Source organism: Eriocheir sinensis, chromosome 12 (assembly GCF_024679095.1).
Source record: "Eriocheir sinensis breed Jianghai 21 chromosome 12, ASM2467909v1, whole genome shotgun sequence".
NCBI lineage: Eukaryota > Metazoa > Arthropoda > Malacostraca > Decapoda > Varunidae > Eriocheir > Eriocheir sinensis.
In genome coordinates this window covers 19,362,534-19,386,920 of record NC_066520.1, presented here as the reverse complement: position 1 = coordinate 19,386,920, position 24,387 = coordinate 19,362,534, and the positions used below count along the sequence as shown (strand labels likewise).

At 43.4% G+C, this 24,387-nt stretch overlaps 1 protein-coding gene across 1 annotated transcript in view; it reads right to left on the bottom strand.

The window, feature by feature from the left end:
• The window catches only part of LOC126997559 (uncharacterized), a 60,697-nt gene extending 37,541 nt beyond the window's left edge, over positions 1-23,156 (bottom strand). Inside the window, exons 1-3 of the mRNA XM_050858727.1 lie at positions 22,932-23,156; positions 5,342-5,635; positions 4,747-4,930 (exon numbers count right to left, since the gene is read on the bottom strand). Coding sequence (XP_050714684.1) covers positions 4,747-4,930; positions 5,342-5,629 — 472 coding nt within the window. The 5' untranslated portion in view covers positions 5,630-5,635; positions 22,932-23,156. The remainder of the gene's footprint in view (positions 1-4,746; positions 4,931-5,341; positions 5,636-22,931) is intronic.
• Between the last annotated feature and the right edge of the window lie 1,231 nt (positions 23,157-24,387).

The following is a 24,387-nucleotide window of genomic DNA, read 5'->3' as shown; positions in this document are numbered from 1 at the left end:
CAAGAAAGGTCTGAAGTGTTTGAGAAGAAGAGACTGAAAGGTTAAATTGAATCCTGTACTGAGAGAGAGAGAGAGAGAGAGAGAGAGAGAGAGAGAAACGAGGCGAAAGAAGCTTAGGGATACAGACGCAGACAGACAAACGATTACACTGCAGATCAAAGAAACCATTATTTTTGATCACGTTCCTTGCGCCCCGAAAAAAAAAGCTTTAGAGCGGAAGCCTTTTATTTCTAGTTGACGGACCCACAAAGTCGAGGAGGGAGAGAAAAAGAGAAGGAAAGTGAGAGGAAGGGATGCGATATGTTGAGTGTCAGGAAAAGGAAATGGAGGTAAAAGTGTTTGGGAGAGGTGAAGGAAGAAAGGAAGAAAGAAAAACTGCTAAATGATATAGTTTGAAGCTCTTAAAACCGAAGTAAATGGAGGACATATATTTTTCCTTCCTGCTCTTCCTTCTGAGTGAATCCTTCCTTCCTCTCGCTCTCTCCTTATTTCCTCTCTCTTCCACTACCTTCATCTTCTCTCTCCACTTTCTTAATCTTCCTCTTCCTCTTTCTTCCGTCCATCCACAGCTATTACTCCACCTCCACCTCCTCCTTCTCCAACCCTTCATCATTTTCCACTTCCGCCATCTTCTCCACTTTTCAATCCTCCACTTCCTCCTTCATGTCATCATCCTATTGCACTTCCGCCGGTTTTTCGTATTCTCCTCCACACTCCACCTCTACCTCATTCTGAACCTCTTATCAGTCTTCCGCTTCCCCTTCCTCTTTCTCCTCGACCTCTTCATCCTCTCCTTCACCCTCCTCCATCGCCTCTCGTTCCCACTCCACTGTTTCGTACTTTTCTTTTCATGTCTTCTTCGTTGCTCTTTCGTGCTGGTTCGATACTCGTGACTCACCTTCGATTAAAAGCGTGTTTCTGGTTGGCGTCGTAAAAGTAACAACGGAACCCGGATGTAAAGAAGTCTATTTTTTTTTTGTCTTTTTTTTCATGCGGTCCTTACTCGTCTAGCGTTCAGTGGTCCTTGCGTTGACGGCTCTTTATGGCCCGTTTTTATTTGCAGGTTATTTCCGTGATTTTTTTTATGGGCTTATGTCAGTCTACGGAAGGCTTTGTGTGTTTTTCTTTCTACGTTTCTGTGTTAAGTCGAACCGCATCGATTGTTTGGTTTTCTCTTATTGATATTACGATTGTTTACCTCATTTTCTGTTAATTCTTCATATTGTGTTTCTTGTTACATGTTTATCCTCCTTTTTAATCATTTCTTGTTTCTATCCTGCATTACATTTACCATTTGTCACCAAGCACTCCAGTTAACACTAAACCTGCATTGTTGTTTTCAAATGTTGTCTCTCAAGTACACTGCGGCTTTTGTTCTTTATTCTTTTTACTCCTAAGTTGCTCTTGTATCTCTTGTTTCATTTGTCACTTGCCACAGTGCACTTGAGTGGACGCCGCGGACGAAGATCTGCATTGTTTAAGTAACTGTCGTCTGTCGCATAACGTTAAGTGTTGGATGTTTACAATTTTTTCTCACCTCGCTTTTGTTTCTCTTGTTTCGACTGTCACACGCCTCCCACCGCTCCAGCAAACACGGTGGACATAAAACCTAAGCTTCTTTATTTTCCAGTGGCTCGTCGGGCCGTGTGTGTGGTGCGGTTTGCTCTCCTCGTCAACGTTTGGACGAGGAGCCAAGATCAACATGCAGCGTGACGGGCGGGTGAGTACTCATTCGTCTTGCCACTCTTGTTACACCCCGAGCCAACAACCTCCTTCCCCCAGGCCTCGCTTAACTAAATCCGATTTCGTCTTTGGAGCGCCGATGTGGAATGTATTTAAATTACGTTTGTTTTGGTGTGTGTTTTTTGCGTGCGTTTGTTTCGCGAGCGTGAAGAGATCAGGAATAAAAGAACAGTGAAGAGAGAAAAGGAAAAGAAGAAAGGAAAGTAGGAAGAGGAGGTGGATCACAGTACCAAGTAAGTAATGTATTCTTTACGTTAAAAATTTGTATTTATTGATATATTGGCTTGTGTATTATATATATGTTACTGAGACTAATAGGCAACGTAGCCAAACCCTTTGCTAACTTGACAGAACTTAAGAGAATGCCGTAACCAACTGTACTTCTATGAGGAACAGGAACCCGAAACTTACACACACAAGACCTTCATCCTTCTAGACGAGGATTTCAGACTCAAGAAACTCACGATTCGTTGGGTATTTCGATATACTTTTTACGTGCCATTTTCTATAGGTTAGTATTATGTAGAATAAATAGTTAAAAATTAAGATTCACTCAACGTTCACCAACATCTCACCTAATATTTGGGAAGCTTTGAATTAATCTTTCGTGACAAATAAAAATCGGTCAATGATTTTTTTAGGGGGAGAATTTAATGGCAGTTGCTCTTTGGGACCGCGATACCTCACCAGGGTTAAGAAGAGGTGCACGAAGAGGCAAAGGAGGAGGCTGGGAATGGCAGTGCAAAGGAAGGAGGAGTGAGGAGGGCGGGAATGAAAGGGTTGATGGAGAAGTGTTGACAGCTCGGGGAGAACTGAGGCGTGCAGGATGAGAAGGGGTTGCTGTGTTGGCCCGGGGAAGAGGGGGGGGGGGGGTCACGGATGAGAGAGAGAGAGAGAGAGAGAGAGAGAGAGAGAGAGAGAGAGAGAGAGAGAGAGAGAGAGAAGAGAAGAGAAGAGAAGAGAGCATGAAATAGATTAAAAAAAAGGGAAAAAATACAAGGAATAGGCTACGACTTCAGGTTGAGCAAACGATGACAAAGAAATAAAATAGTTACGTAAGAAATTAAATGCCGAAACAGTAAAGAAGAAACACAAGCAACACCAAACGTCACCATCAACTCAGTAGCAACAAGAACTTCAATACGAACTCCTGAAGTGTTTAAAGAACGAACCATTGCATTTTTTCATCCGGTTCCTCTTCTCTTCTCGTCTACTCTTTTCGCGTCTTTGTAACACTCAATTCTCCTCGCAGCGAATGAAAAAACGAGGAAAATCACTTAACATGTCGTGTCGTGACCAAGACCTGTGTGAAGGAGAAGGCAGAAGAGGGAGAGGAGGAGAAGAAGGAGACGGAGCAGAAGGAGGAGGAGGAGATAATGGGTTAGGGAGTTAGGTAAGGGATGGGGTGGGGGAGAGTCTGGGGAATAGGATGCAGAAGATAGGTAGGAGCCGGGAGGGAAGAAGGAGGAGGGGGGAAAGAGTGAGCCTGGGGATAGGGAGCGGATGGAGATGATTTTTTAAACGTCGTAGTCTATTTTAACATTGACATTGCTGATTTGGGCTTTTATTTACCCGTGTTCAATGCGTGGGCAGTTGATTTTGTTGATTTTCTTCATATCAATTTTTACAACTGAGTGTGATATGTCGACTTAACTTTGAGAATCTAACACTTTTATCTCCGTCCCAGAATTTAGATTGAAAAAAACAAAACTGTCCAACTAGCTTAATAAATGTTAGTACGACGTCTAGCACTTCCAATTCCGTCCCAGAAGTGGTATTGAAAAACTAAACTGCTCACCTAGACTAATAAATACTAACACGACGTCTAACACTTTTAACTCCGTCCCAGAAGTGGAATTAAAAAGCCAAACTGTCCACATAATCGCTAATACTTACTAAGGCGAGGTTTAAACAAGCTGACGTTGGCGAGAAGCAAAGGCAGTAACACTTAACCGCAGCGCCATCAGAGGCCACCACTTCGTCATGCCTCCTTCGCAGCTCGACTCGCGACCCTCACCTCGTAACTCACTAAGGCTGTACGTGAACCTCATCAGCCATAATTCCTGTGCCATAACTCGCAAGCAGCTGTCCCGCCTCACACTTGTAGCACGTAAATTTGTAACCTCGTGGTCTCATTATTTTCCCATTATTCCGCTCTGCCTTTTTAGACATGTTGGTGCGTAAGCTGTTCGTTCTAAGGTGAAAAACATCAAGCGTCTGAAACTAAACTGTGGTCTTTGTCAGCCACTAATTTTTTTTTACAGCGGAGACAGCACAAGGGCACAAAAAATGATCATAAAAAAAGGCCCGCTACTCGCTGCTCCTGTAATGAATCCGAAGAAGTGGCCGAAAGAGGGGTCAATTACGGGATACATTATAAGTATATTTTTTCTCTCTTAGATGTGGATAGTTAATTCGTCATCTTAAGTAAAATAACGCGTCTTAGCCACAGCCCTTTTTTCCTACTAGTATATGACGAGATATTTAAGCATAATTCAGCCCTATCCTAAAAACTATAAACTTCCCTTGCATTTATCACTCAGTATTCTAAGGGAAAAGAAAAAAAGAGCATTCCAAACCCTACCATTTTGGCTAATAGTACCTCATTATGGTACTTTCAAGTGTAACCTTCCGCCACAACACTCGAGACTCCCTGGCGGCCACATCATTACCGTCAATAAGCGTGTAAGTTATTCCCTCCCTCGAGCCATCCCCAGCGGCTGCCATTTCTCCCAAGGACGAACAAACCACATCCCCCTTTTTTGTAGTAAGAGAGGCGGACCAAAAACTAAACAAAAATATAAAGAAAAACTCCCAGCAACACGCTACCTCAAAATAAAACGGAGGAAGATGCCAAGAAAGAATTAGCTAACTTAAGACCATGGGTGTATCGATTCTCCTATCTTGAAAGCGTCTTATTTTCTCGCTAGCTATCGTTTAGGCTTTTCTCTGCCGTACACAAAGTAGCGGGTAGTTTTAGGTTTTAGTGGCGACTCTACTCACCGGGGTACATGTCGGCGTTGGAGGAGAAGAGCACACACAGCCCCGTCTCGTAGTTGACAGCCATGCAGGAGCGGTTTCTGCGGCACATGTCGATGCAGTCGGTTAGCATGAGAGTGCCGGGCTGCGAGTCGAGCATGTCGGCGGGCGCGGAGTACACGTAGCCGGTCACCAGCTCGAAGTAAATCTGAGTGAAGGAGGAGAGGCGGTGGTGGGGTGCGTGCGTGGTGATCGTGGGGATAACATAAGCTCTAACTTTTCTAATATTGATAAGGATGCAAAAGCAGGGGGCTGAATCCTTTACACTTGTTATCGAAATATACAAAGAAAGTTATTGATTCAGAAAGAAAACTGATTAAACCTTACTGAATTTTAAGTATAGGAAGTCAGTATGGAATTTAAGTTTCTCAATCAGGATAAATACTTCAGCAAAATAAAAATCAATAAAGAAAAGCTTATGTAGTACAAGAAAAGTGGATCATCGCAATACTCCGATAAATCAATACACAATTATTTATCTGATCAATCAACTGCAATTGATTATGCGACCTTAATTAATCACATAAGGAGGAAAGTCCAGTCCTTTAACCTCTCTTACCTGCTCAGGTGGACACGCGGTGACCTGCAGGCTAGTGGACTCGAAATCTGAGGTGTCGATGAAAGTAGGGACAGGCGGAGGGGCGGGCTGGATCGGCCGGGGGGTCTGGACGGGCGGGGCTGATGCAGGCTGGGAGAGGAGGACGGGGGGCTGCTCTGGCTCTGACTGGTCCGGGGTTACTCGCGGGGGCACTTCGGTCTCCTGGGCGAGGGTGGGCGCCAGCAGGACGAGGAGGCAGGCCAGGTAGGGGGCGACGGTGAAGGGCAACATCCTGACGACCACGAACATGCGGCGCTGGGGGAGGAGAGGAAGGAAGTGCGTGAGGGGAGGTGCTACTTAAGGCCTCACGTCGGGGCTTTTTGGGACAGTCGAATATTCTTTTGTGTGCGACGTTTTTGTTATTATTATTTTTTGCTCTCCGCACAAATGATTCAGTAAGGTCAGTGACAGGTAAAAAAGAAGTCTGAGAAATAAGAATAAGTGCACATACAAAAAAAATCACTTAATTATAAAAACAGGGATTAAATTTGTTTGTTTTCGTAGAGTTTCAAATATATCAAGCGCTAATACAGTAAAACAAAACGAAACAGACATAGAAACATCCACTTTTTATTCAACAGCCTGAATTGAATAAGAAAACGCACACCAGTTGTAAAGGGAAAGTGTGCGTGACTGGTGCAAGAAGACTGCGAGATAATTATACGCGAGTGAGATTAATTATTATAAGACTAACATTAAGAGGAAGAGTGGTGGAAGGGGGAGGACAGATGAATGGTGGAAGATGGAATGGAGGGAGGGAGGAGGCAAGGGAAAGTGAGCAGGAGGGAACGGGTAGATAAATAAATAGAGAGAGAAAAAGAGAAAGAGAGAGAGTGAGAAAGAGAGGGAGAGAGAATCCATCACGTCTCACTCTCTTCCCTTCTCCCTCTCATTAACCAGCCGTGCCTAGGTCCTGATTCGTCTCATAACCAGGAGAAGGAGGAGGAGGAGGAGGAAGAAGGGGAGGAGGTGGTGTTGGTGGAGAGGGAGGGAGAGAAGGAGAAGGAGGAGGAGAAGACAAACAAGGGACAGAAGTAAAAGCACGTAGAGGGATACCTCCCAACGTACACTTCCTACTTGAGGTTCATTCACTTGCACCTAAACTTGGGCTCGAGGCGGTTTTTTACAAGAGAGGAATGCTTAGTCGCTCTTACGGGGCAGCAAAAAGGCGAAACAGATTAAAAAGAGGAAAAATAGCCATAAAAAGAGTTAGGAAGCTTTAACAAAATACTTATAGGTGAAAAAACAGCCATCACAAGGAGTTAGGCAGCTTAAACGAAATACTTATAGGTGGAAAACAGGCGTCCCAAGGAGTTAGGAAGCTTAATCAAAGTGAAAAACAGCTATCAAAAGGAGTTAGAAGGCTTACACAATACACTTATATGATTTTTTAGCCTTTCTTAGTCTTTGTTGACGGCCAGTTTGAAAAGCGCGAGATAAAAACACCGGAAAAGCTAAGAAAAAACATCTGTAATTACATCCAAAATAAAACACATCTGTCGAGCTTTTAATTCATCCATTTTTAAACCCGTAATTCTCAACCACAAGATAAGAAGAACCTCGATTTTCCTCGCCTATCCAGTTTTTCGTTCTGTTATGTTGAGCATCAGCGATATATTTTAGCAGTGACCTTGCTCGACGCCCTCCCAAGACAACGTAATGGGTAATCTTCGGCTTGGTTTCATTCGCCTAAGGGACGTAATGCGAAGAGAAGGGAGGTGGGGAGCGTAGATGACTGCCACGCCGTAACAAGGGGAAGGTTAGAGTGTGAAGAGAGATTTGGAGCAGACGAGATGACGAAGGACGGTTTGGTTAGGTTACTGCCACGACGCAACGAGGGGAAGGTTAGAGTGTGAAGAGAGGTTTGGAGCAGACGAGATGACGAAGAACGGTTAAGTTAGATTACTTCCACGACGTAACAAGGGGAGTGTTAGGGTGTAACGAAGGGCTTGGAGCAGACAAATAAGGAGGGAAGATTAAGTTAGGTTAGGTTAGGGCTACGGTATAATAAAGGGAAGAGTTAGGGTGTGAGGAGGGCTTTCGATCAAACGAGGTTATGGAGGAAGGCTAGGTTAGGTTAGGTTGGCTTAGCTTTGTTTAGGTTAGGTTAGATAAGGGTAGGTTACTGTAAGGTAGGGTAGGGTAAGGGTAGGGTAGGTTGGGTTAGGTTACTTCCACGGCGTAATGAAGGGTAGATAATGGTGTGACAAGGAGTTTGAAGCGGACGAATGAGGAGGAAAGTAAGTGGGAGAGTCAGTGATTGCTTGGTGACTGTTTGGAAAGTAAAACAGAAGAGACAAAGAGATGAAAGTGAAAGAACAGAATGACTACAGTTAAAGGCGTGGCGAAAGGTTAAGAGCAGACGAGATGAAGAGGAAAGTAAGTGGCAGGGAAGATAATTGCTTGGTGACAAATTATGAACAGATGGAAGAGAGGAAAATGAAGACAGAAAATGACTAAGCTAGAGAAGTGAGAAGAAGGGAAATACATGTCTTTTGTTGCAGTTAGAAAGAATAAGAAGAATATGAGGTTGTGAAACGGCTATTTAATGACTGGCGGAAATGAACGGTCTAATGACTACTCCCTTACGTAATGACTAGAGGGAAGTGAGGGATAAAAAAAATACTTGAGGACAATGATCTTTAAAGGAAATGACCAAAGAGAATGAGTTGAGTGGAAAGACTAATTAAGAGAAGTGTCTAATAAAAAGAAGAGATCGTTGGGAATAATTTGAGGGGAATGGTTTGATTAAGGGAGGAATAAAAAAAACTAATTGAGGACAATGATCTTTAAAGGAAATGACCAAGGGGGATGACTTGAGTGGAAAGATTAATTAAGAGAAGTGTCTGATAAAATAATAAAGAGATCGTTGGAAATGGTTTTAGAGAAAGGATTTGAGGGGAATGGTTTGATTAGTTTGATTGTAGTGACTTGAGAAGGAGAATGACTGTAGGAGACTAATTGGAAGGAACAACCGGAGAGGAATGTCTTAAGGGGATGACCAGGAAATTATAAGGAATGGATTTTTTGGGTGGGCCGAAATTGCCCTCTCTTTAGGCAACTCCTCCATACTTCTTTTTATAGGAGCAATGATTAGCGGGCTTTTTTTGTCTTAATTTTGTTTTTGCCTCTGAACTGTTTCCTCTGCCGTTAAAAAAAAAATGAGGGTAAAGATTTGAAGGGAATGAGGTAAGGAGATGGACATAATGACTAATAAATGCAAAAAAAGTAAATTAGTCTGCCAATTGTCTGTTTTAATTAAGGGTCTTCGTCGTTTTGTCATTATCTCGTAGTATGTTATCAGTTTCGTGGTGGTGATAGGAGTTGGAGGGGGAGGGGGTGATATTGGTGGTGGTGGTGGTGATAGTGGTGGTGGTGGTGGTGGTGAGGGTGGTGATGATGGTGGTGGTGATAGTGGTGGCGGTGGTGGCTGTGGTGATATTTCAAGCTATCTTCAAACTTTATCACGGAAACATATACATTCAGTTTCCTTTGTCCTGTCTCACACACACATATCATTAGTATTTCCTTTTTCTTATCTTTTTTTTATATTCTTATGCGATTTTTGACCTTGTTGTCCATCATCTCACCTTCCTTCTTTCTTTCTCTTTTTCTCTTTTCATATTCGTCTTCGTTATTGTTTTCTTCTATACTCACCTATTTTCTTGTCTTTCATATTATTCCTATATCTAATTATCCTCTCTTTCCTGCATTCACTCATATATTAACGGTCTTTTATCAACTAACCTAACTTCTACGACTACTACCACACTACTACTACAACCACTACCATTACCATTACTACCACTACTACTACATCTGCAGACAAGGGACGGATAAGTGTGAGGGGAGCTACACGTTCAACAGATGCCGTCACAGATGTCGCAAGAAAAATGTTCCTCTGGGCCGCGGGCGATACTGAGGCAAGGCGAGTGTGTTATCCGCGTCCGACTGCGGTGGGATGCCTTGCAGGAGGGCAGAGGTCATGATTTTTTACGCGTTTGTGTGTGTGTGTGTGTGTGTGTGTGTGTGTGTGTGTGTGTGTGTGTGTGTGTGTTTGAGAGAGTGAGAGAGGTATTGTTTTATTTCTATTCGTTTTATTTATAGTTATCTTCTGCTTCATCGTCATCATCATCATCATCATCATCTTCCTTCTTTGGCGAGACTTAGAAGAATAATGTAAAGATAAGAGAGACTGAAAGGGTCAGTGTATTCTCTCACTCCATTATGCATATTTTCTATTTATTTATTTATTTATTTTATTTTATTTTATTTTATTTATTATTTTACATATTTTTTGTGTGTGTGTTCGTGTGTTTGTGCAATTCGTCTACCTTTGCACGCGCTTCCTCGTCATTTTTTCATTTTTCTTTCTTTTTCTTTACAGCCACTCGGGTCGGCGGACTTTGAGGCGCATTCCCTCGCCTCTGTATCCGTGTTTTCTTGCCTTTTTGGTCAAACGCGGCGGAGAGGAAAAAAATGCAACCGAGAATGACCGAAAATAAAAGGGAAAAAACATTAACAAAGATATTCCTGTGGCCTCCCCCCCAAAAATAAATGAGATTGAAACAGAAAAGGTTGATTCTCCCCTTGATTAAAACATGTATTTGAGGTAACGTCAATAACTTAGAATCACGGAAAGAAATATAAATAGCTAACATAACGCGAGAGACAAAGAACAAGATGCCAGGTTTGAAATATTTAAACCCTCGTATCATGGATCATATTGCGGCTGAAATGAATATATAAATAATAAGTACCATGAACTTAGACACTTAAGAAACCTATATTATCTTTCTTGCCTTGTTTCTTACAACGATTTGGCTTCTCACGTTTGAAACCAAGATAGCTGGTGTGTGGTGGTGATGTGGGGGGGAGGTGGGGGGGGGGAAGGGAGCAAGCGAGGTCAAGGTCAGGACACTCGATCCTGAGGTCAAACTAACGATAAGGGAAACCGTGACTGGTGTGCGTCTTGTTACGTGTACACTTCTTGTCTCCGTACACACACACACACACACACACACACACACACACACCGGGGAAGCAGGAAGCAGCACCGCTTAAGAAGTAATTTAGAAAACTGTGAAGCGTCGGCAACCGCAAAGAACAGCAAACATGGAGGAGGAGGAGGAGGAGGAGGAGGAGGAGGAGGAGGAGGAGGAAGAGGAGTCGTGAGTCTTCTATTGTCCCGTGGCCATCCTATGTTTGTCTTCTCCCTTTCTTCTTCTTCTTCTTCTTCCTCCTCTATCTCCCTTTGCTCCTCTTCTTACTCCCCCTCCTTCCAACCACGGCAAGGAAGAGGAGGAGGAGGAGGAGGAGGAGGAGGAGGAGGAGGAAGAGGAGGAGGAGGAGGAAGCGCAAGGACGAGGAAGGACATTCGGCTTCCGGAAGGTGGAGAGAGTTCTTCCGCAGCCCCGTTCCTTGTATCTCTTCTTCCTCCTTCTTCTCCACTCCCTCCTACTCCTCCCCTCCTCCCCTTCTCTCTCCCCTTCTCTCTTTCATCACCATTTTTTCCTCCCTTTTCCCCTTGTTTTTCTCCGCCTCATTCTTTCATTTTCTCCACAAACCATTTTCTTCGCGTTTTTCCGTTCACCGCTCTCATTCCTTTCCTCCCTCCTTCCCTCTCTATCCCTCCTTTCCCACCTCCCTTCCCTCCCTCCCTGGTCACACTGCTTTGGTTCTTCCGCCTGTTTTTGGTCAAGGAATTTACATGAATGCTCGGTTTTAGACTCCCTTAAATGTGTAAACAGAGGCAGAAGGAGGAGACAGAGGATAGGAAGAAGTACAAGGAGTCGTGTATTAAGTAAGGAGGATAATATATATATAGAAGAAATTGATCATGAAATAGAGTGCGCATCGTTATCGGCTTCATGTAATTTCGTAGCTGTGGGTCTTAATCTCTTACTGTTTGTAGAAAGAACGACTGACAAGATTTAGAAAGACAGGCAGACGGAAACAAACAAAGAGGCGGACAGTCAAATAGATGTAAGGGTGGAAATAAATATAAAGGAAAGAGGAAATGAGTTAATAAGTAAATACAGGAAGAAGGTAAGATAGACAGAGAGGAAGAGGGAAAGACAAAGTGGAGGAGCGAGAAAAAGAAGTTGAAAATGATTGTGATAATGTAATTGGGATGATAAAAGGAAGATAGTCGTACTTAGCATCACACAATAGACGTATTTATTAAGGATGCATTACATTAGAGAGAGAGGCATCATTGTCACCTCCATCATTACCATTGTCTCCACTATAACGAAATTACACTTTTATTACTACCGTTCGTAAGGGTAAACGTATACATGTGCTTTGACGGAAGATTTCAAAACTGTAAAGTAGAAAAATGCGAAAAAGACTAAGTAAGAAAACGTATCAGTCTTTTCCTTTGAAGGGTCAACTAGATTATAATTTGATGACGGTCGTAAAAGTCTAACAGTTGGATTCATTACTTATTTTATTTCAGTGTAAATTTATTCCCTGCTTTCTTATACGTTTTGTTATTAATTTATTTCACACTTCCTGTAGTTATCATTCTTCCCCATTATGCTTTATTCTCCTTTGCCTCTCTTTCTTCCTCTATTCCTCTAGTATTCGTTGTTCTTTTTAAAATATTTCTCAACCTCATACTCCCGTGCACTCTCCTCTTCAAACACCATATTAGTCATTTTTTTCATGATGATTTCTTCTCCCTGAACTCTATTTCTTTCACTATTCTGATACTCGTTTTCTTCCTTTTTCCATTATGATTTCTCCTCCCTTAACTCTATTTCTTTCACTACTCTGATACTCGTTTTCTTCCTTTTTCCATTATGATTTCTCCTCCCTTAACTCTATTTCTTTCACTACTCTGATACTCGTTTTCTTCCTTTTTCCATTATGATTTCTCCTCCCTTCACTCACTATTCTGATACTCGTTTTCTTCCTTTTTCCATTATGATTTCTCCTCCCTTAACTCTATTTCTTTCACTATTCTGATACTCGTTTTCTTCCTTTTTCCACTATGATTTCTTCTCCCTTAACACTTTCTTTCCCTACTCTGATACTCGATTTTTTCCTTCTTCCATTATGATTTCTTCTCCCTTAACTATTTCTTTCACTACTCTGATACTCGATTTTTTCCTTCTTTTCATTATAATTTATTTTCCCTCAGCTCTATTTCCTTCACTACTCTGATACTCGTTGTTTTTTCCTTATTTTCCCACCTCCTCATTCTTTTACTGTCTCCTCTTCAACCACCATTTCTTTATCTTCCTCTCCCTTCACTTCCTCCTCCTTCTAATCCGTCTTATCGCCACTTCCTTCTCACCTTTCTCATAACCCTTCATCATCGCTTCCCTCTTCCCATAACTCGTAATTTTTCATCTCCAGCTCCTCTCTTCACTCGCAGCCGCCTCCCTATAGCAACCAACCGCATTATCATCTTTCTTTTTCCCTCCTTCCTCTTCCCGGTCGCCCCTCCGCTTCCCTTCCGTATCCTCCCCTTCCGCGGCGCTCTACAGTTAGGTGTCTGAGGATAGGCACGCAAGGCTCCTCTCCTCCCCTCCTCGGAGAAGCCACTATTATATGCACGGTACAGTATGGCTTCGACCTTGCAGAAAGATAGCGAAAAGAAGCACAGTTAGAAGGGAGAAGGAAGGGACGGGGAGGAAGTGAAAGACCAGAAGCAATAAGAGTAGGAGTAGGAGGAGGAGGAAGAAGTAGAAGAGGAGGAAGAGAAGAAAGATGGTGCAGTTGCATATCAGGTCATAAGACGTTGAGGATCATACGAGACAGGAAGAAGAACAACCCCCAGTAACACCCCGGGGTATCAATTTTCGTAATGCAAGCCGCTGGAACCCCAAAAAAAGATGTAGATTGGCGAGATAATAATACAGGGGATGGATGTCATTAGGAGCAAACCACGAATTAATGAGACTAGCAAAGAGGCCATAAATGAAGCAGTGTGATGGAGGAGGGCGAGGAGTGATGAGTTCGTGTAAGAAGATGAATTATTGAAAGCAGGTAGACAGGAAAAAGCAGGTAAGAAAGCAGAGGTTGAAAGGCAGAGAAGCAGTGAGGGAGATTAGAATGCAGGGAGGTAAGCAGGTACGTAGACAAGCAGGAAAGCAGGTAGACAGGTAGAAGGGAATATAAGAAAGCAGAGAGGTTGAAAGGTAGAGAAGCAGTGAGGTAGGTTAGAATACAGGGAGGTAAGCAGGTACAAAAACAAGGAGGAAAGCAGGTAGACAGGTAGAAGGGAAAATAAGAAAGCAGAGAGGTTGAAAAGTAAAGAAGCAGAGAGGTAGGTTGGAAGACAGGAAGGTAGGCAAAACACGTAGACAGGTAGACAGAAAGGAGGTAGGTTTTGTAGAAAGGTAGGTGGGCAGGTTGACAGGCAGGGAGACAGGGCGACAGGGAGAGAGAGAGAGAGAGAGAGAGAGAGAGAGAGAGAGAGACAGGTGTTCGAAATTTCACGGAGGAGAAAATGAAAAAAAAATGGAAGCTGAAAATAACGAGAGTGTGCTGGAGAGAGAGGGAAAAAAAGTCGTCGTAATTATCACGTCCATCGTCACTGCCTTGTTTGGTAGTGAGGACAGACTCTTCTCGCCGTCTCTGCCTCCAGGTGTCTGGCTTTTCTTACAGGGTGGGAAAAAGTATCAATCTACATTCTGGGCGCCGTGCCAGCCTGATTAATAAGATGAGTCGTGGGAGCTTGTGAAACGCTTTGTCTGGTTGGCATAATGGTATTGTTTGCTGTTCTGATTTGCATGTTAATGACGGATACAAATCTTTGGCTCATGACACTTATTATCTATTCTGCCCATTGGTATGAGACGTAAACTAAAGCATTCATGTAGAGGTTATTCAGACATAGCAAATATATCAAGGCTGGTATTGCAAGACACTTTGCATATTCACATCAGCTATATCTAAAGGTCGAAGGGGGGATCAGTCAGGTTCTAATGAGTGTTCTTTTTATGCTCATGGTACAGAGGAAGGATGAAACTCTACCACCAGGGTCATAAAACTACCCCTGGAAATGCCCACAACTCCTACGAAAGCCTTGTCAAATACGTGTTCTTGGGCTGCGAAATGTCTCATAATACGACCCTTATAAAGAACTTTCATTAATAATACGTAGCTTTATAATTTTACTTTAATGGCGTGGTGTAGATTATAGTGCATTTATAACGTTCATCACCAAAAATATTCAATACTTTCCATTAAGAGTATTATGAAACCGTCCTTTGAAAATATCACGGTACAGTTAGCAGAGGAAACAGTATCATTTCCAGAGATGAAAGCAAGTAGAGAGGAAATAAATGAAGGTGATATTAATTCGGATAGAGCGTTTGAATAAATAGGAGAAAAAACGAGAAGATATCAGGTTCCTTTGGTCTCCGGGTTCTAATTTCCCTTTCCGTTTCCTCGTTCAGTAAGGCAACAACAATAACGGATACAATAGCAGAGGAAACCGTATCATTTCCATAGATAAAAGCAAGTAGAGAGGAAATAAATGAAAGTGATATTAATTCGGATAGAGCGTTTGAATAAATAGGGAAAAAAAACGAGAAGATATCAGGTCCTTTTGGTTTCCGGGTTTCGATTTCCCTTTCCGTTTCCTCGTTAAGTAAGGCAACAACAACCTTCAGTGCCGGAGCGTCACATCACCGACATGTAGCCATCCAACCATACAAGACAGACCGCCAGACAGCCAGCCATCAAGTTAGCTAGTTATATATACAGTCAGTCATACAGCACAGCCACTCAGCAAACCATACAATCACCCAGCCACAACACTCGCTAGTCAGCCACCCATTCAGACACCCTCACATGCATCCACCCATCCACCCACCCATCCACAAAGACTAAACACCCCTTTCTTTACTTCCCCGTCCACCTCCGCCCCTTCCTCTCCACCCTCAATGCATCATCTTCCACCCCTGCCATACCTCACCACCCATGATCCACTTCTCCACCCGCGCCCACCACCGTCACCAACCACATCCTCCTCCTCCTCCTCCTCAGCTCACTCCACCTACCCCACCTCGTCTAACTCCTACTCCACCCCTCCCTCCCCTTACTCCACCTTGTCTAACTCTACCTACTCCACCCTCCAGGCTCCTCCATCTTAACGTAAAAAATTACACTGCATTATTTTCCACCGCTGAAGGCAATGATTGAGACTGGTGGTGGTGGAGGGGGTGGAGGGAGGTGGATGGGGTGGTGGAGGGGGGGTCAGGTGGTGTGGGAAGACTGTCTCGCATACCACGTTGATCCATCACAATAAAAATAAAATCAATTAACCTGTGAGGTGCCTGCCAGGGACCCCCACGACCTGAGAGAGAGAGAGAGAGAGAGAGAGAGAGAGAGAGAGAGAGAGAGAGAGAGAGAGAGAGAGAGAGAGAGAGAGAGAGAGAGAGAGAGAGAGAGAGAGAGAGAGTAAAGAAAAGAATGAAAGATAGACAAAAAACGGAAGAGGGAAAGAAAGAAAAGTAAAGAGAGCGAGAGTGAAAGAGAGGATGAAGGACAGACACAAAGAAGAGAAGAAAGAAAGAAAGAAAGAATGATAAGCAAAGACAGCGAGAGTGAGTGAGAGCGAGAACATGATTTTACCTACTTAGATTATAATTACTGAAAAAAAGGAGTGACTGTCAATTCATAATAGCCATCTAGAGCAGGAAGGTTACATTTATTCCGGATGATGAATGTTAGTTTTGGCGGAGGGGGAAGGGGGAAAGGGGAGCTAGAAGGTGGAGGAAGGTGGGGAGGGGAGTGGGAGGGGGAGCTTTGCCAGTCAGGTTCTACTGCAAGGCTTAGATTAACGTAACTGTGAACACATTGCAAGCTTGACGTGTTGACACTTTAATGACAAGCTGTGGGTGGCGACGAACAGGTGAGGAAGCAGCTTCATTTTTTATTTTGCCCATTTGTTCTCGGTGCATAGACCTGAAGGCTGGTTCCCGCGCACTGTCAGAAGAATACTAATAAAAAAAAAATGTTATCGTGTACCAAGGAGTAATTTTATGGGCGTGCAGTGTAGATACTATTGCTTTGAATGTCTTAGTTTATTATTTTTTTCACATTTCCGGTGCATAGATCTGAAGGCTGGTTCCTGCGCACTATCAGAAGCATGCTAATAAAAAAAATATGTTATCGTGTACCAAGGAGTGATTTTATGGGCGTGCAATGTAGATACTATTGCTTTGAATGTCTTAGTTTATTATTTTTTTCACATTTTCGGTGCATAGATCTGAAGGCTGGTTCCCACGCACTACCAGAGGAATGCTAATAGAAGAATGTCATACGTGTACCGATGAGTATTTTATGTTCTGGCAGCTTAAACATCAATGCTCTGGTGATCTTAGTTCCACCTGTGTCTGTTAAACATGAAGTAAAACGAATGGACTTTACTGACGTTGTAAGGGAGCGAGAGTGAGAGTTTTAACATTACGGATCGCAAGTCATGTGATGAAAAACGTCTCACAGGAAGTTTGAAATTAGTTTAGGAGTAAATCACATTCATATCAAACTAATGTGGAGAATGACAAAAAAATGAAATATATATCTTACCAAAAAGATAAAGCCCTTGAATTTTATACCTCGAAAATTCAGACTTAAAACTCAATGAAATCTAAAGTCTGTAAATAAAAAAAAGAAATAGGAAGCGCTAGAAAATTGATTCCTTCTCCACCTTCTTGGAGTGAGAGTAAAAACCACCGGGGCAAATCGGAGAGAGGCCGAAACATTTTACAGTTTTAACGGAGCGATGATTGTCCCCGCTGAGAACCCCCGCTGGCTCGACGCAGAGGGTGGGAGAGCGATGAAGGGCGGGATGACGGAGGAGAGAGCGAGAAGAGAAGAGGGAATGAGAAAGTAAATGATAGGAGTTTGTGAAGTGCTTGAGAATGAGAGCAGCTAGTGAAGTGCTTACGAATGAAAAGGAAAATGAGAGGAGTTAGAGAAGTGATTAAGAATGAAAAAGAAAATTGAGAGGAGCTTGTGAAGTTCTCCAAAGCAGAATGAAGGGAGAAATGGAAAATAAAAAAAATACTGGAAAATAAAAGGATGTGAATAATGGACTCTATTTGTTGATATAATAAATTAAATGAAAAACAGGAAAAAAAGAGATCATGATGATGTTAATGAAGAAGAGGAGGAGAAGGAGCAGGAAAAAGAAGAGGAAGAGGAAGAAGAAGAAGAGGAAGAAGGAAAGGAAGAAAAAGAGGAAAAAGAAGAGGAAGAAGAGAGGAAGAAAAAAGATGAAGAGGAAGAAGGAAAGGAAGAAAAAGAGGAAAAAGAGGAAGAGGAAGAAGAAAGGAAGAAAAAAAGATAAAGAAGATGAAGAAAAAGATTATGATTAGAGAAGAGTGTCGAAGGCCCATTTTTCCCATGGTGATGATGGCCCATTTTTCCCGCCCTCCGAAGCCTATCATTACAACGATACGTGAGTGAGATGACCGATAGGCAAGCCAGCAACCCACAAAGCTCCCTCTCAAATACGTGAGTCTAAGCCCAAGAAAGTCACGCGCCGTCTCTCCGCGAGTGTGTCATTAACCTAGGACTTTATCGCTAGCCAGTACCCTCTCTGAAGGACCGTGGAACTCAGGTGACAGATCTCTGGGTACGGCTGAAACCACACACCCACGCACCCGTAATTTATATATCGTTGGGTGAATTAGAGGGGCGGATTACTGTAAACTACTCATCTGTCTCCACTTCGCGCTGGAATCGAACCCGGGATGTTTCGTTTGAGGCGAGCGTACACACCACCGCACCTCTTCTCTTCTCTCTCTCTCTCCTCTCCTCTCTTCTCTTCCGTCCCCCAAGACGTTTAAACCTAACATATCACAGGCATTAAATCATCATCATCTTCCTCCACCTCTTCTTCTTCCTCTTTCCCCTCCCCCTCCTCACCGTCCTCCTCCTCCTCCTCCTCTTCCACACCTCTGCTTGGGAACGCCAGTACAAGTGTGGTTTTGCTGCGTCCTTTTTTTTCCTTGGTAACGGTAATACGAATCCTTTGAGATCGTTGTGTGGTGATGGTGGTGACGATAGTGATGGAAATGGTGGTGATGGGGAATGTCGATGTAGGAGTTGATATTCTCGTAATGGTGATTGTCGTGATGAGAATGGTGAATAGTATTGTTTTAGGTGATGTATTTTTTATTGTGGTTGATATTATGGTGGCGATGGTGCTAGTTGTGAGTGAGAGTATAGGTGTAGATGGTGACTGTGTGTGTGTGTGTGTGTGTGTGTGTGTGTGTGTGTGTGTTCGTGTGACCTCTGGCTCAACACACACACACACACACACACACACACACACACACACCATTCACGCTCACCTCGCGAGTAACAGTATTTTTCTATTGTATAAAAATTAACATTTCTCAGTTTTTCTCCCCTTCCTCCTTTTTCTTTTGTTTCTCCTCTTTTTTTCTTTTCCTCCTCCTCCTTTGCCTTCTCCGTTTTCTTCTCTCCAGGATCCACTTATATAAATTTTGGGTTATCATTATTTTTTATATATTATTTCGTTGTTTTTGTCATTAATCTTATTCTTATTCATGTTTTTATTTGTTGTTTTCTTCTTATTGATGTTATTATTTTTAGTATTGCTATTTTGCATTATTATTATTATTATTATTATTATTATTATTATTATTATTATTATTATTATTATTATTATTATTATTATTATTACTACTATTATTCCTTATTTTTTTTTTTTTTAGAGTGTAATCACATTAGTAGGATACAATTTTCCATTTTCTTTTTATTGTTATTTTAGATTTATCGTCAGTGGAAGATTTTCTTTTAATATTTATCGGCAATGAATTAACTGTTACTTAATATAAATTACGATCAAGGTAATTCTGTTTGCACGTGAGCAGAGGAGTTGCCACCTGGAGGCTGCGGGAGGAGGCGTTACGTGGTGGAGTGTTGGACGAAGCGACGGGAAAGAGAATTAGGAGGAGGAGGAAGGGAGGAGGAGGGGAGCTGAAGGAACTGGAGCTGGAGAAGAAGAAAATAGCAGAAAGAGCGTGAGATAGAAAACAAAAAACAAAGAGCAGTAAAAAGAGTCAGGTCATGAGTGAGACGAAAAAACAGGTGAAATGAAGCCAAAGCAAGTAAAAGCAATGGTAGCGGCAGGACGCGAGTGAGCGAGCAGGAAACATGCAAGGTAAAGGGAATCGTATTGGCGAAAACGAAGAAAAATGGAAAGGGATTAAACGATGTTATTTTTTTCTGTGAGCGACAATTCTATTTGAAAGAAAACCGGTTACGGTTATCTGGAAATGTAGAGAGGGAGGATATAAATAAAAAAAAAAAAAACAGTAACAAGCATTGATCAGGAAGAAAATAGGACTAATGAGTAAGGATTTGTACCGTGTGAAGGAACTTTAGGAGTGTGTGTTCAGAGGGAGGCGAGGAGGGAGGCTCGCGGCGAGTCACCTGACCACACACACACAGGCACAAGCGCGCGCGCCCACAAACACACGAGCGCGCACGCGCGCACACACACACACGTACACACACACATACACACACACACCTGCATGTAGAAATACACAGTGGCAGATAGATCAGTATATATATATATATATATATATATATATATATATATATATATATATATATATATATATATATATATATATATATATATATATATATATATATATATATATATATATATATATATATATATATATATATATATATATATATATATATATATATATATATATATATATATATATATATATATATATATATATATATATATATCAACCATCTTGTTGAAGTCTCGTTTAATTATCTTTACAATTTTGTTGTCCCGCCTCCTAATAAGGTTTCATTTACATTCAGTTGGAATCTTTTCCTTCTCCGGTGTTTGCTTTTCATTAAAGGTGACATATTTGCCTCATGCATCAATCTTCATTACTTTATCACATGTTCTCTTTGTTTCCCACGTTACTTGAACTTCCCATCCACTTAGTTATAGAGGAAAGACGGTGAAAAAGAAGTTCTTGTTTCTTATACAAGTGCCTGCCGGCAAGTCTTCTTTATAATGTCTCCAAATATTACTTTAAAAGAATATTTTGAGGTTGATTTTATTTAAGAAATGATTTGTTAACATAAACAATCTTTAATGCGTGCAGTACTTTGGAACATTCTTTGTGTGTATATTCTTCCACCTTCTCTTAAGATTAAAAAAAAAAAATTGTTTAAATCTTTTGCTTCATTTCCTGCCTTCTTACCGTGCCTTCAGCGGTTAACCTTTCCTTTTTTCCCTCTCTGCTTCCCCCTTCCTCTTTCCCCCTACCTTCTTCCCCTCTCACTCGCCTCATTCCTGCAGTGGTCAAGTGAACGGGACATCCAGCCAGATGCAAGTTTTTGGACGTGATAAGTTTATTCAGTAGCTTTATGCCTCCGTCTCCTCCTCACCCCTCTCTCTTCTTCAGCCTCACCCCCGTCCCTTCCTCTTCCTCTACCTCCTACCCCTCCTCCTCCTCCTCCTCCTGCTGCTTCCAAATATACAAGGTGAAATCACAGTCTTCTAAAAGGCATTGTTGACATAGCGGACGAAGGAGTGGCCACAGGACCGAGTAAACCGATACGCACGGAGTCAGTGACATACATGCAGGCCTGGAGACACAGGGTTAAAGGGACACAGGTTTAAACAGACACAAGTTTAAAGATACTGGTTTAAAGGCCCGATTGCTTTGGGTAACGGGACTCAAACAGGAAGACAGCCGATGCTAAACCTATAAACTTGGGTGCTCTGTAAACGAAAGATCCGTCCCCTCAGAGCCAATCCCTCTTATGCTCGGCCGTTACAGGCGAGTGAGGTGACGGAGTACGTGTGAGAGGGCGTCGCCTTCCTATAATGACGGCTCCAACATCTGACTTATACCCGGTACCTTAGAATTGTTAGATATATATAAAAGGAAAGGTTAAAAGAATGATAGTTTCAATTTCGTCCGGGGATTGAACTTGTGGTCTCTGGGTTGTGAACTTTGAGCGCCAACCTCTGAAGTTTCTGAATCCGTTTTCTTTCTTACTTGCTTTTTTTTTTTTTTTTTAGCTCACTGTCTCTATTCCCTTTTTGAACGGCTTTTATACTATCCATTTCTACAACTTTATTACTTTTTTTACGTTCTTTTCTGCCTATTTAAGACGTTTGCCATTTTATTATATTCAGTCCGTTAACAAGTTCTCGTTTTCTCTTTTACCGCTACTCTTCATACTCAAAATCTTTTCCTTGTTTCACACGGGTTCTGTCTCTCCTAATTTTTTCCTCGTTTTCTCTTCTTCCGTCCGCCCTCACACCTAGCCCAGCTCCTCTCTCTCTTCCTCTTCTCTTATTCCTTTTCTCTCACCTAGCTCTCCATCCTTCCCATCACCTACACCTCCGTCGTTCTCTTTCCTTCCCATTCATTACCTCATACTTCCCTTCCTCTTTCTACCTTACTGCCCCGTCATTGCGTCTTACCCCTCGCTTAGTCATCTCCCTTCCCATTCTTCACCTCTCGCCTCCCTCCCTCCTCGTGAAGCAGACAGACACTGGCGTAGGTCAAGAAGCTGACTCACAGACCGGTCGCGAGAGGTCAGAGTCAAGTGGCCTTCCAGCACCCAGTGGCCCAGACTCGCGGCTCAATGGATCCCCGCCGCCGCCGACCCACCCCGCCCCGCCCGTCCCTGCCCGTCTCTGTCTTGCTCTGCCTGCCCCACAAACCCGTTCCCTCACGTGTGCCCTCAAACCGTGCGTGTGAGTGTAATGAGGGTTCTTAATGCTAATGCGGCGGTCTCGTCTGCCATAAGTACGTGTAGCTATCAGCGTATACTTTGTCTTTAGTTTCGCCTTAAGAGGAAGTTGCAGGTCTTTTCGCAGTTTTTTCCTCATACCTGGCTCCTCATATTTGGCTGGTTATCCTACAACAAACATGCGGTCTCCTGCCTACGTAAGCTTCGGCGTTCTAGTGAGAAAGCGTCGCGTGCTTGGAGATGCTACGGGCAGGAAATGGAGGTCTTTTTTCCCGTTATTATGTCACGGTGTAAGGATGAGAACCGCCGTTTTGTTGGCCGTGAAGAGGATCGGATGCGTGGAAACCTTCGTCTGTATATGATTCTTTGACACGCGGTCCTTGGTTTATTTTGTCCAGTTTTACCGTTTGAAGTTCATACCGTTATAAGTCTCATATTATGTCAAAATGCAGATATTTAGCAGACATTTTGGTTATTCTTTGGAAGTTAGTTTATGTGACCGCTAGCATCCCGGCGACCTCACGTCATTATCCAAGGAAGGCCAATTTTAAGCCAGGATGAAAATGGCTCGGTATTTACAAGATCGTTAAAGTCACCACGGGAGGAGAACCGCAATGACAAAACACGGGACCCACAAGTAACCGAAGCCAAGCCAAGGGCGGAAGTGTGCGTCGGGGCATCACAGTATTCTCCGTGTCACGAGGCGCAGAGGACAATAAAAAAAAAATCATGAAGTTGAGAAAAAAAACTATTACATGTTAACTCCACATTCACTATAAAGGCTCAGATTGTTACTCTTTCTTACCTCTTCCAAAACGGTTCACGTGTCACTGGCTACAGGCACTCTTGGCACACTCTGTCTCTCTCTCTGTCTCTGTCTCACACACGAGTCACTGGGTCTTGGCACTGCTGCAAGGAGTGATCGAGGGAGGAACTAAGTCCGCAAAGGAGGCGCAACACAGGACGAGGGTCGAGGGGGAGAGCCGTGTGCCTGCCAGTTCCTTCCACCTCGGCACTGCACACTCAACTGAAGCTCTCTGACTCAACTCGGTGCCTCATAACGTCTTCGGCGACGCCCCCACCCACCACCACCACCACCACCACCACCTTCAGGCACTGACGAACGAACGAACTCGGTGGCCGCGGCACCTCCCCCTCCCATCACACGTGCGCCTCGAGTCTAGAGGGACATGCAGCGCCTCCTCCGCCGTAACGTGAGTCAGGCTTCCACGCCGGTCTTCCTCGGAGCTCAGCATTACGTGAACTCCATCGTGCGGGAGGGGAAGCCTGGCCCTAAGGATGATCGGAACCTGTAAGAAGATAGAACTCCTAACCTTATCTGCACCGCCTGACCACTCCCTAAGTAAGAGTGATTTCCTTGTGCTCGCCATCAGGATCTTCGCCCGTAATGCCGCCCCTGGTGAAGATGGCCCTTGTGGAGCTCTTATCTCACCTCGCTGACGTTTGCGCGGCTACCGTAGAGGCGGGAGCGGGAAGGCCAAGGCTCCTCGGTGCTAGGCGGGGTTTTCCGCCTTCCAGCAACCGCGCCGTCGTTTCTTGAGCCGTGAGCGGGTGATAAGAGTGATTTTTCCAGTACTTCGGGCCTCGGGAAAGCCTCTATGTACGGTTCCCGGTGTCACGCGTGGGCCGTTCACCCCGAGAAGGAAGCTAGCGGTCGCACGTCGGGGCAGGAAGGGTGACTCACGTTCATTTACTCCAAGAATTACCTTCGTTTACAACACCGCTGGCCGTCTGCTGCCCCCCCTCTAACCACCGGCGCTCATTACGACCTTCCCGTCTGCATGAAGCCCTGAGGGAACAACAAAAGGATATAGGCAGGATAAAAGAAGATCGTTAATGTGACATCCCGCAACTCTACCTCACGCGGCCTCAACAAGCAGCCCGCCAGCCGCCGCCTCGTCATTCTCCTCCCAGCAGCCGGGAGGAGAACATCGGGTGCCTCGAGGCCAGTAGAGGCACAGGCGCACACACACACACACACACACCACCACCACACCACACCACACCATACTCCGCACACGTACATGCGAAGCTTCGTCTGAGTTACTATTATGAAAGTTACAAGTATATAAGCAAATAATTATGTTGCCTTACATCGTCATGGCCTGTCTTACGCTGACTCTCAAATATATTTCATTCACATGCTGACGATGCTGAGCTTTTATGACAGCACTAAATACAGAGAAGGCGGGACGGATGTTGACAGGGGGAAGTGAAGGCGCAGGATATGTGCAGTAAAA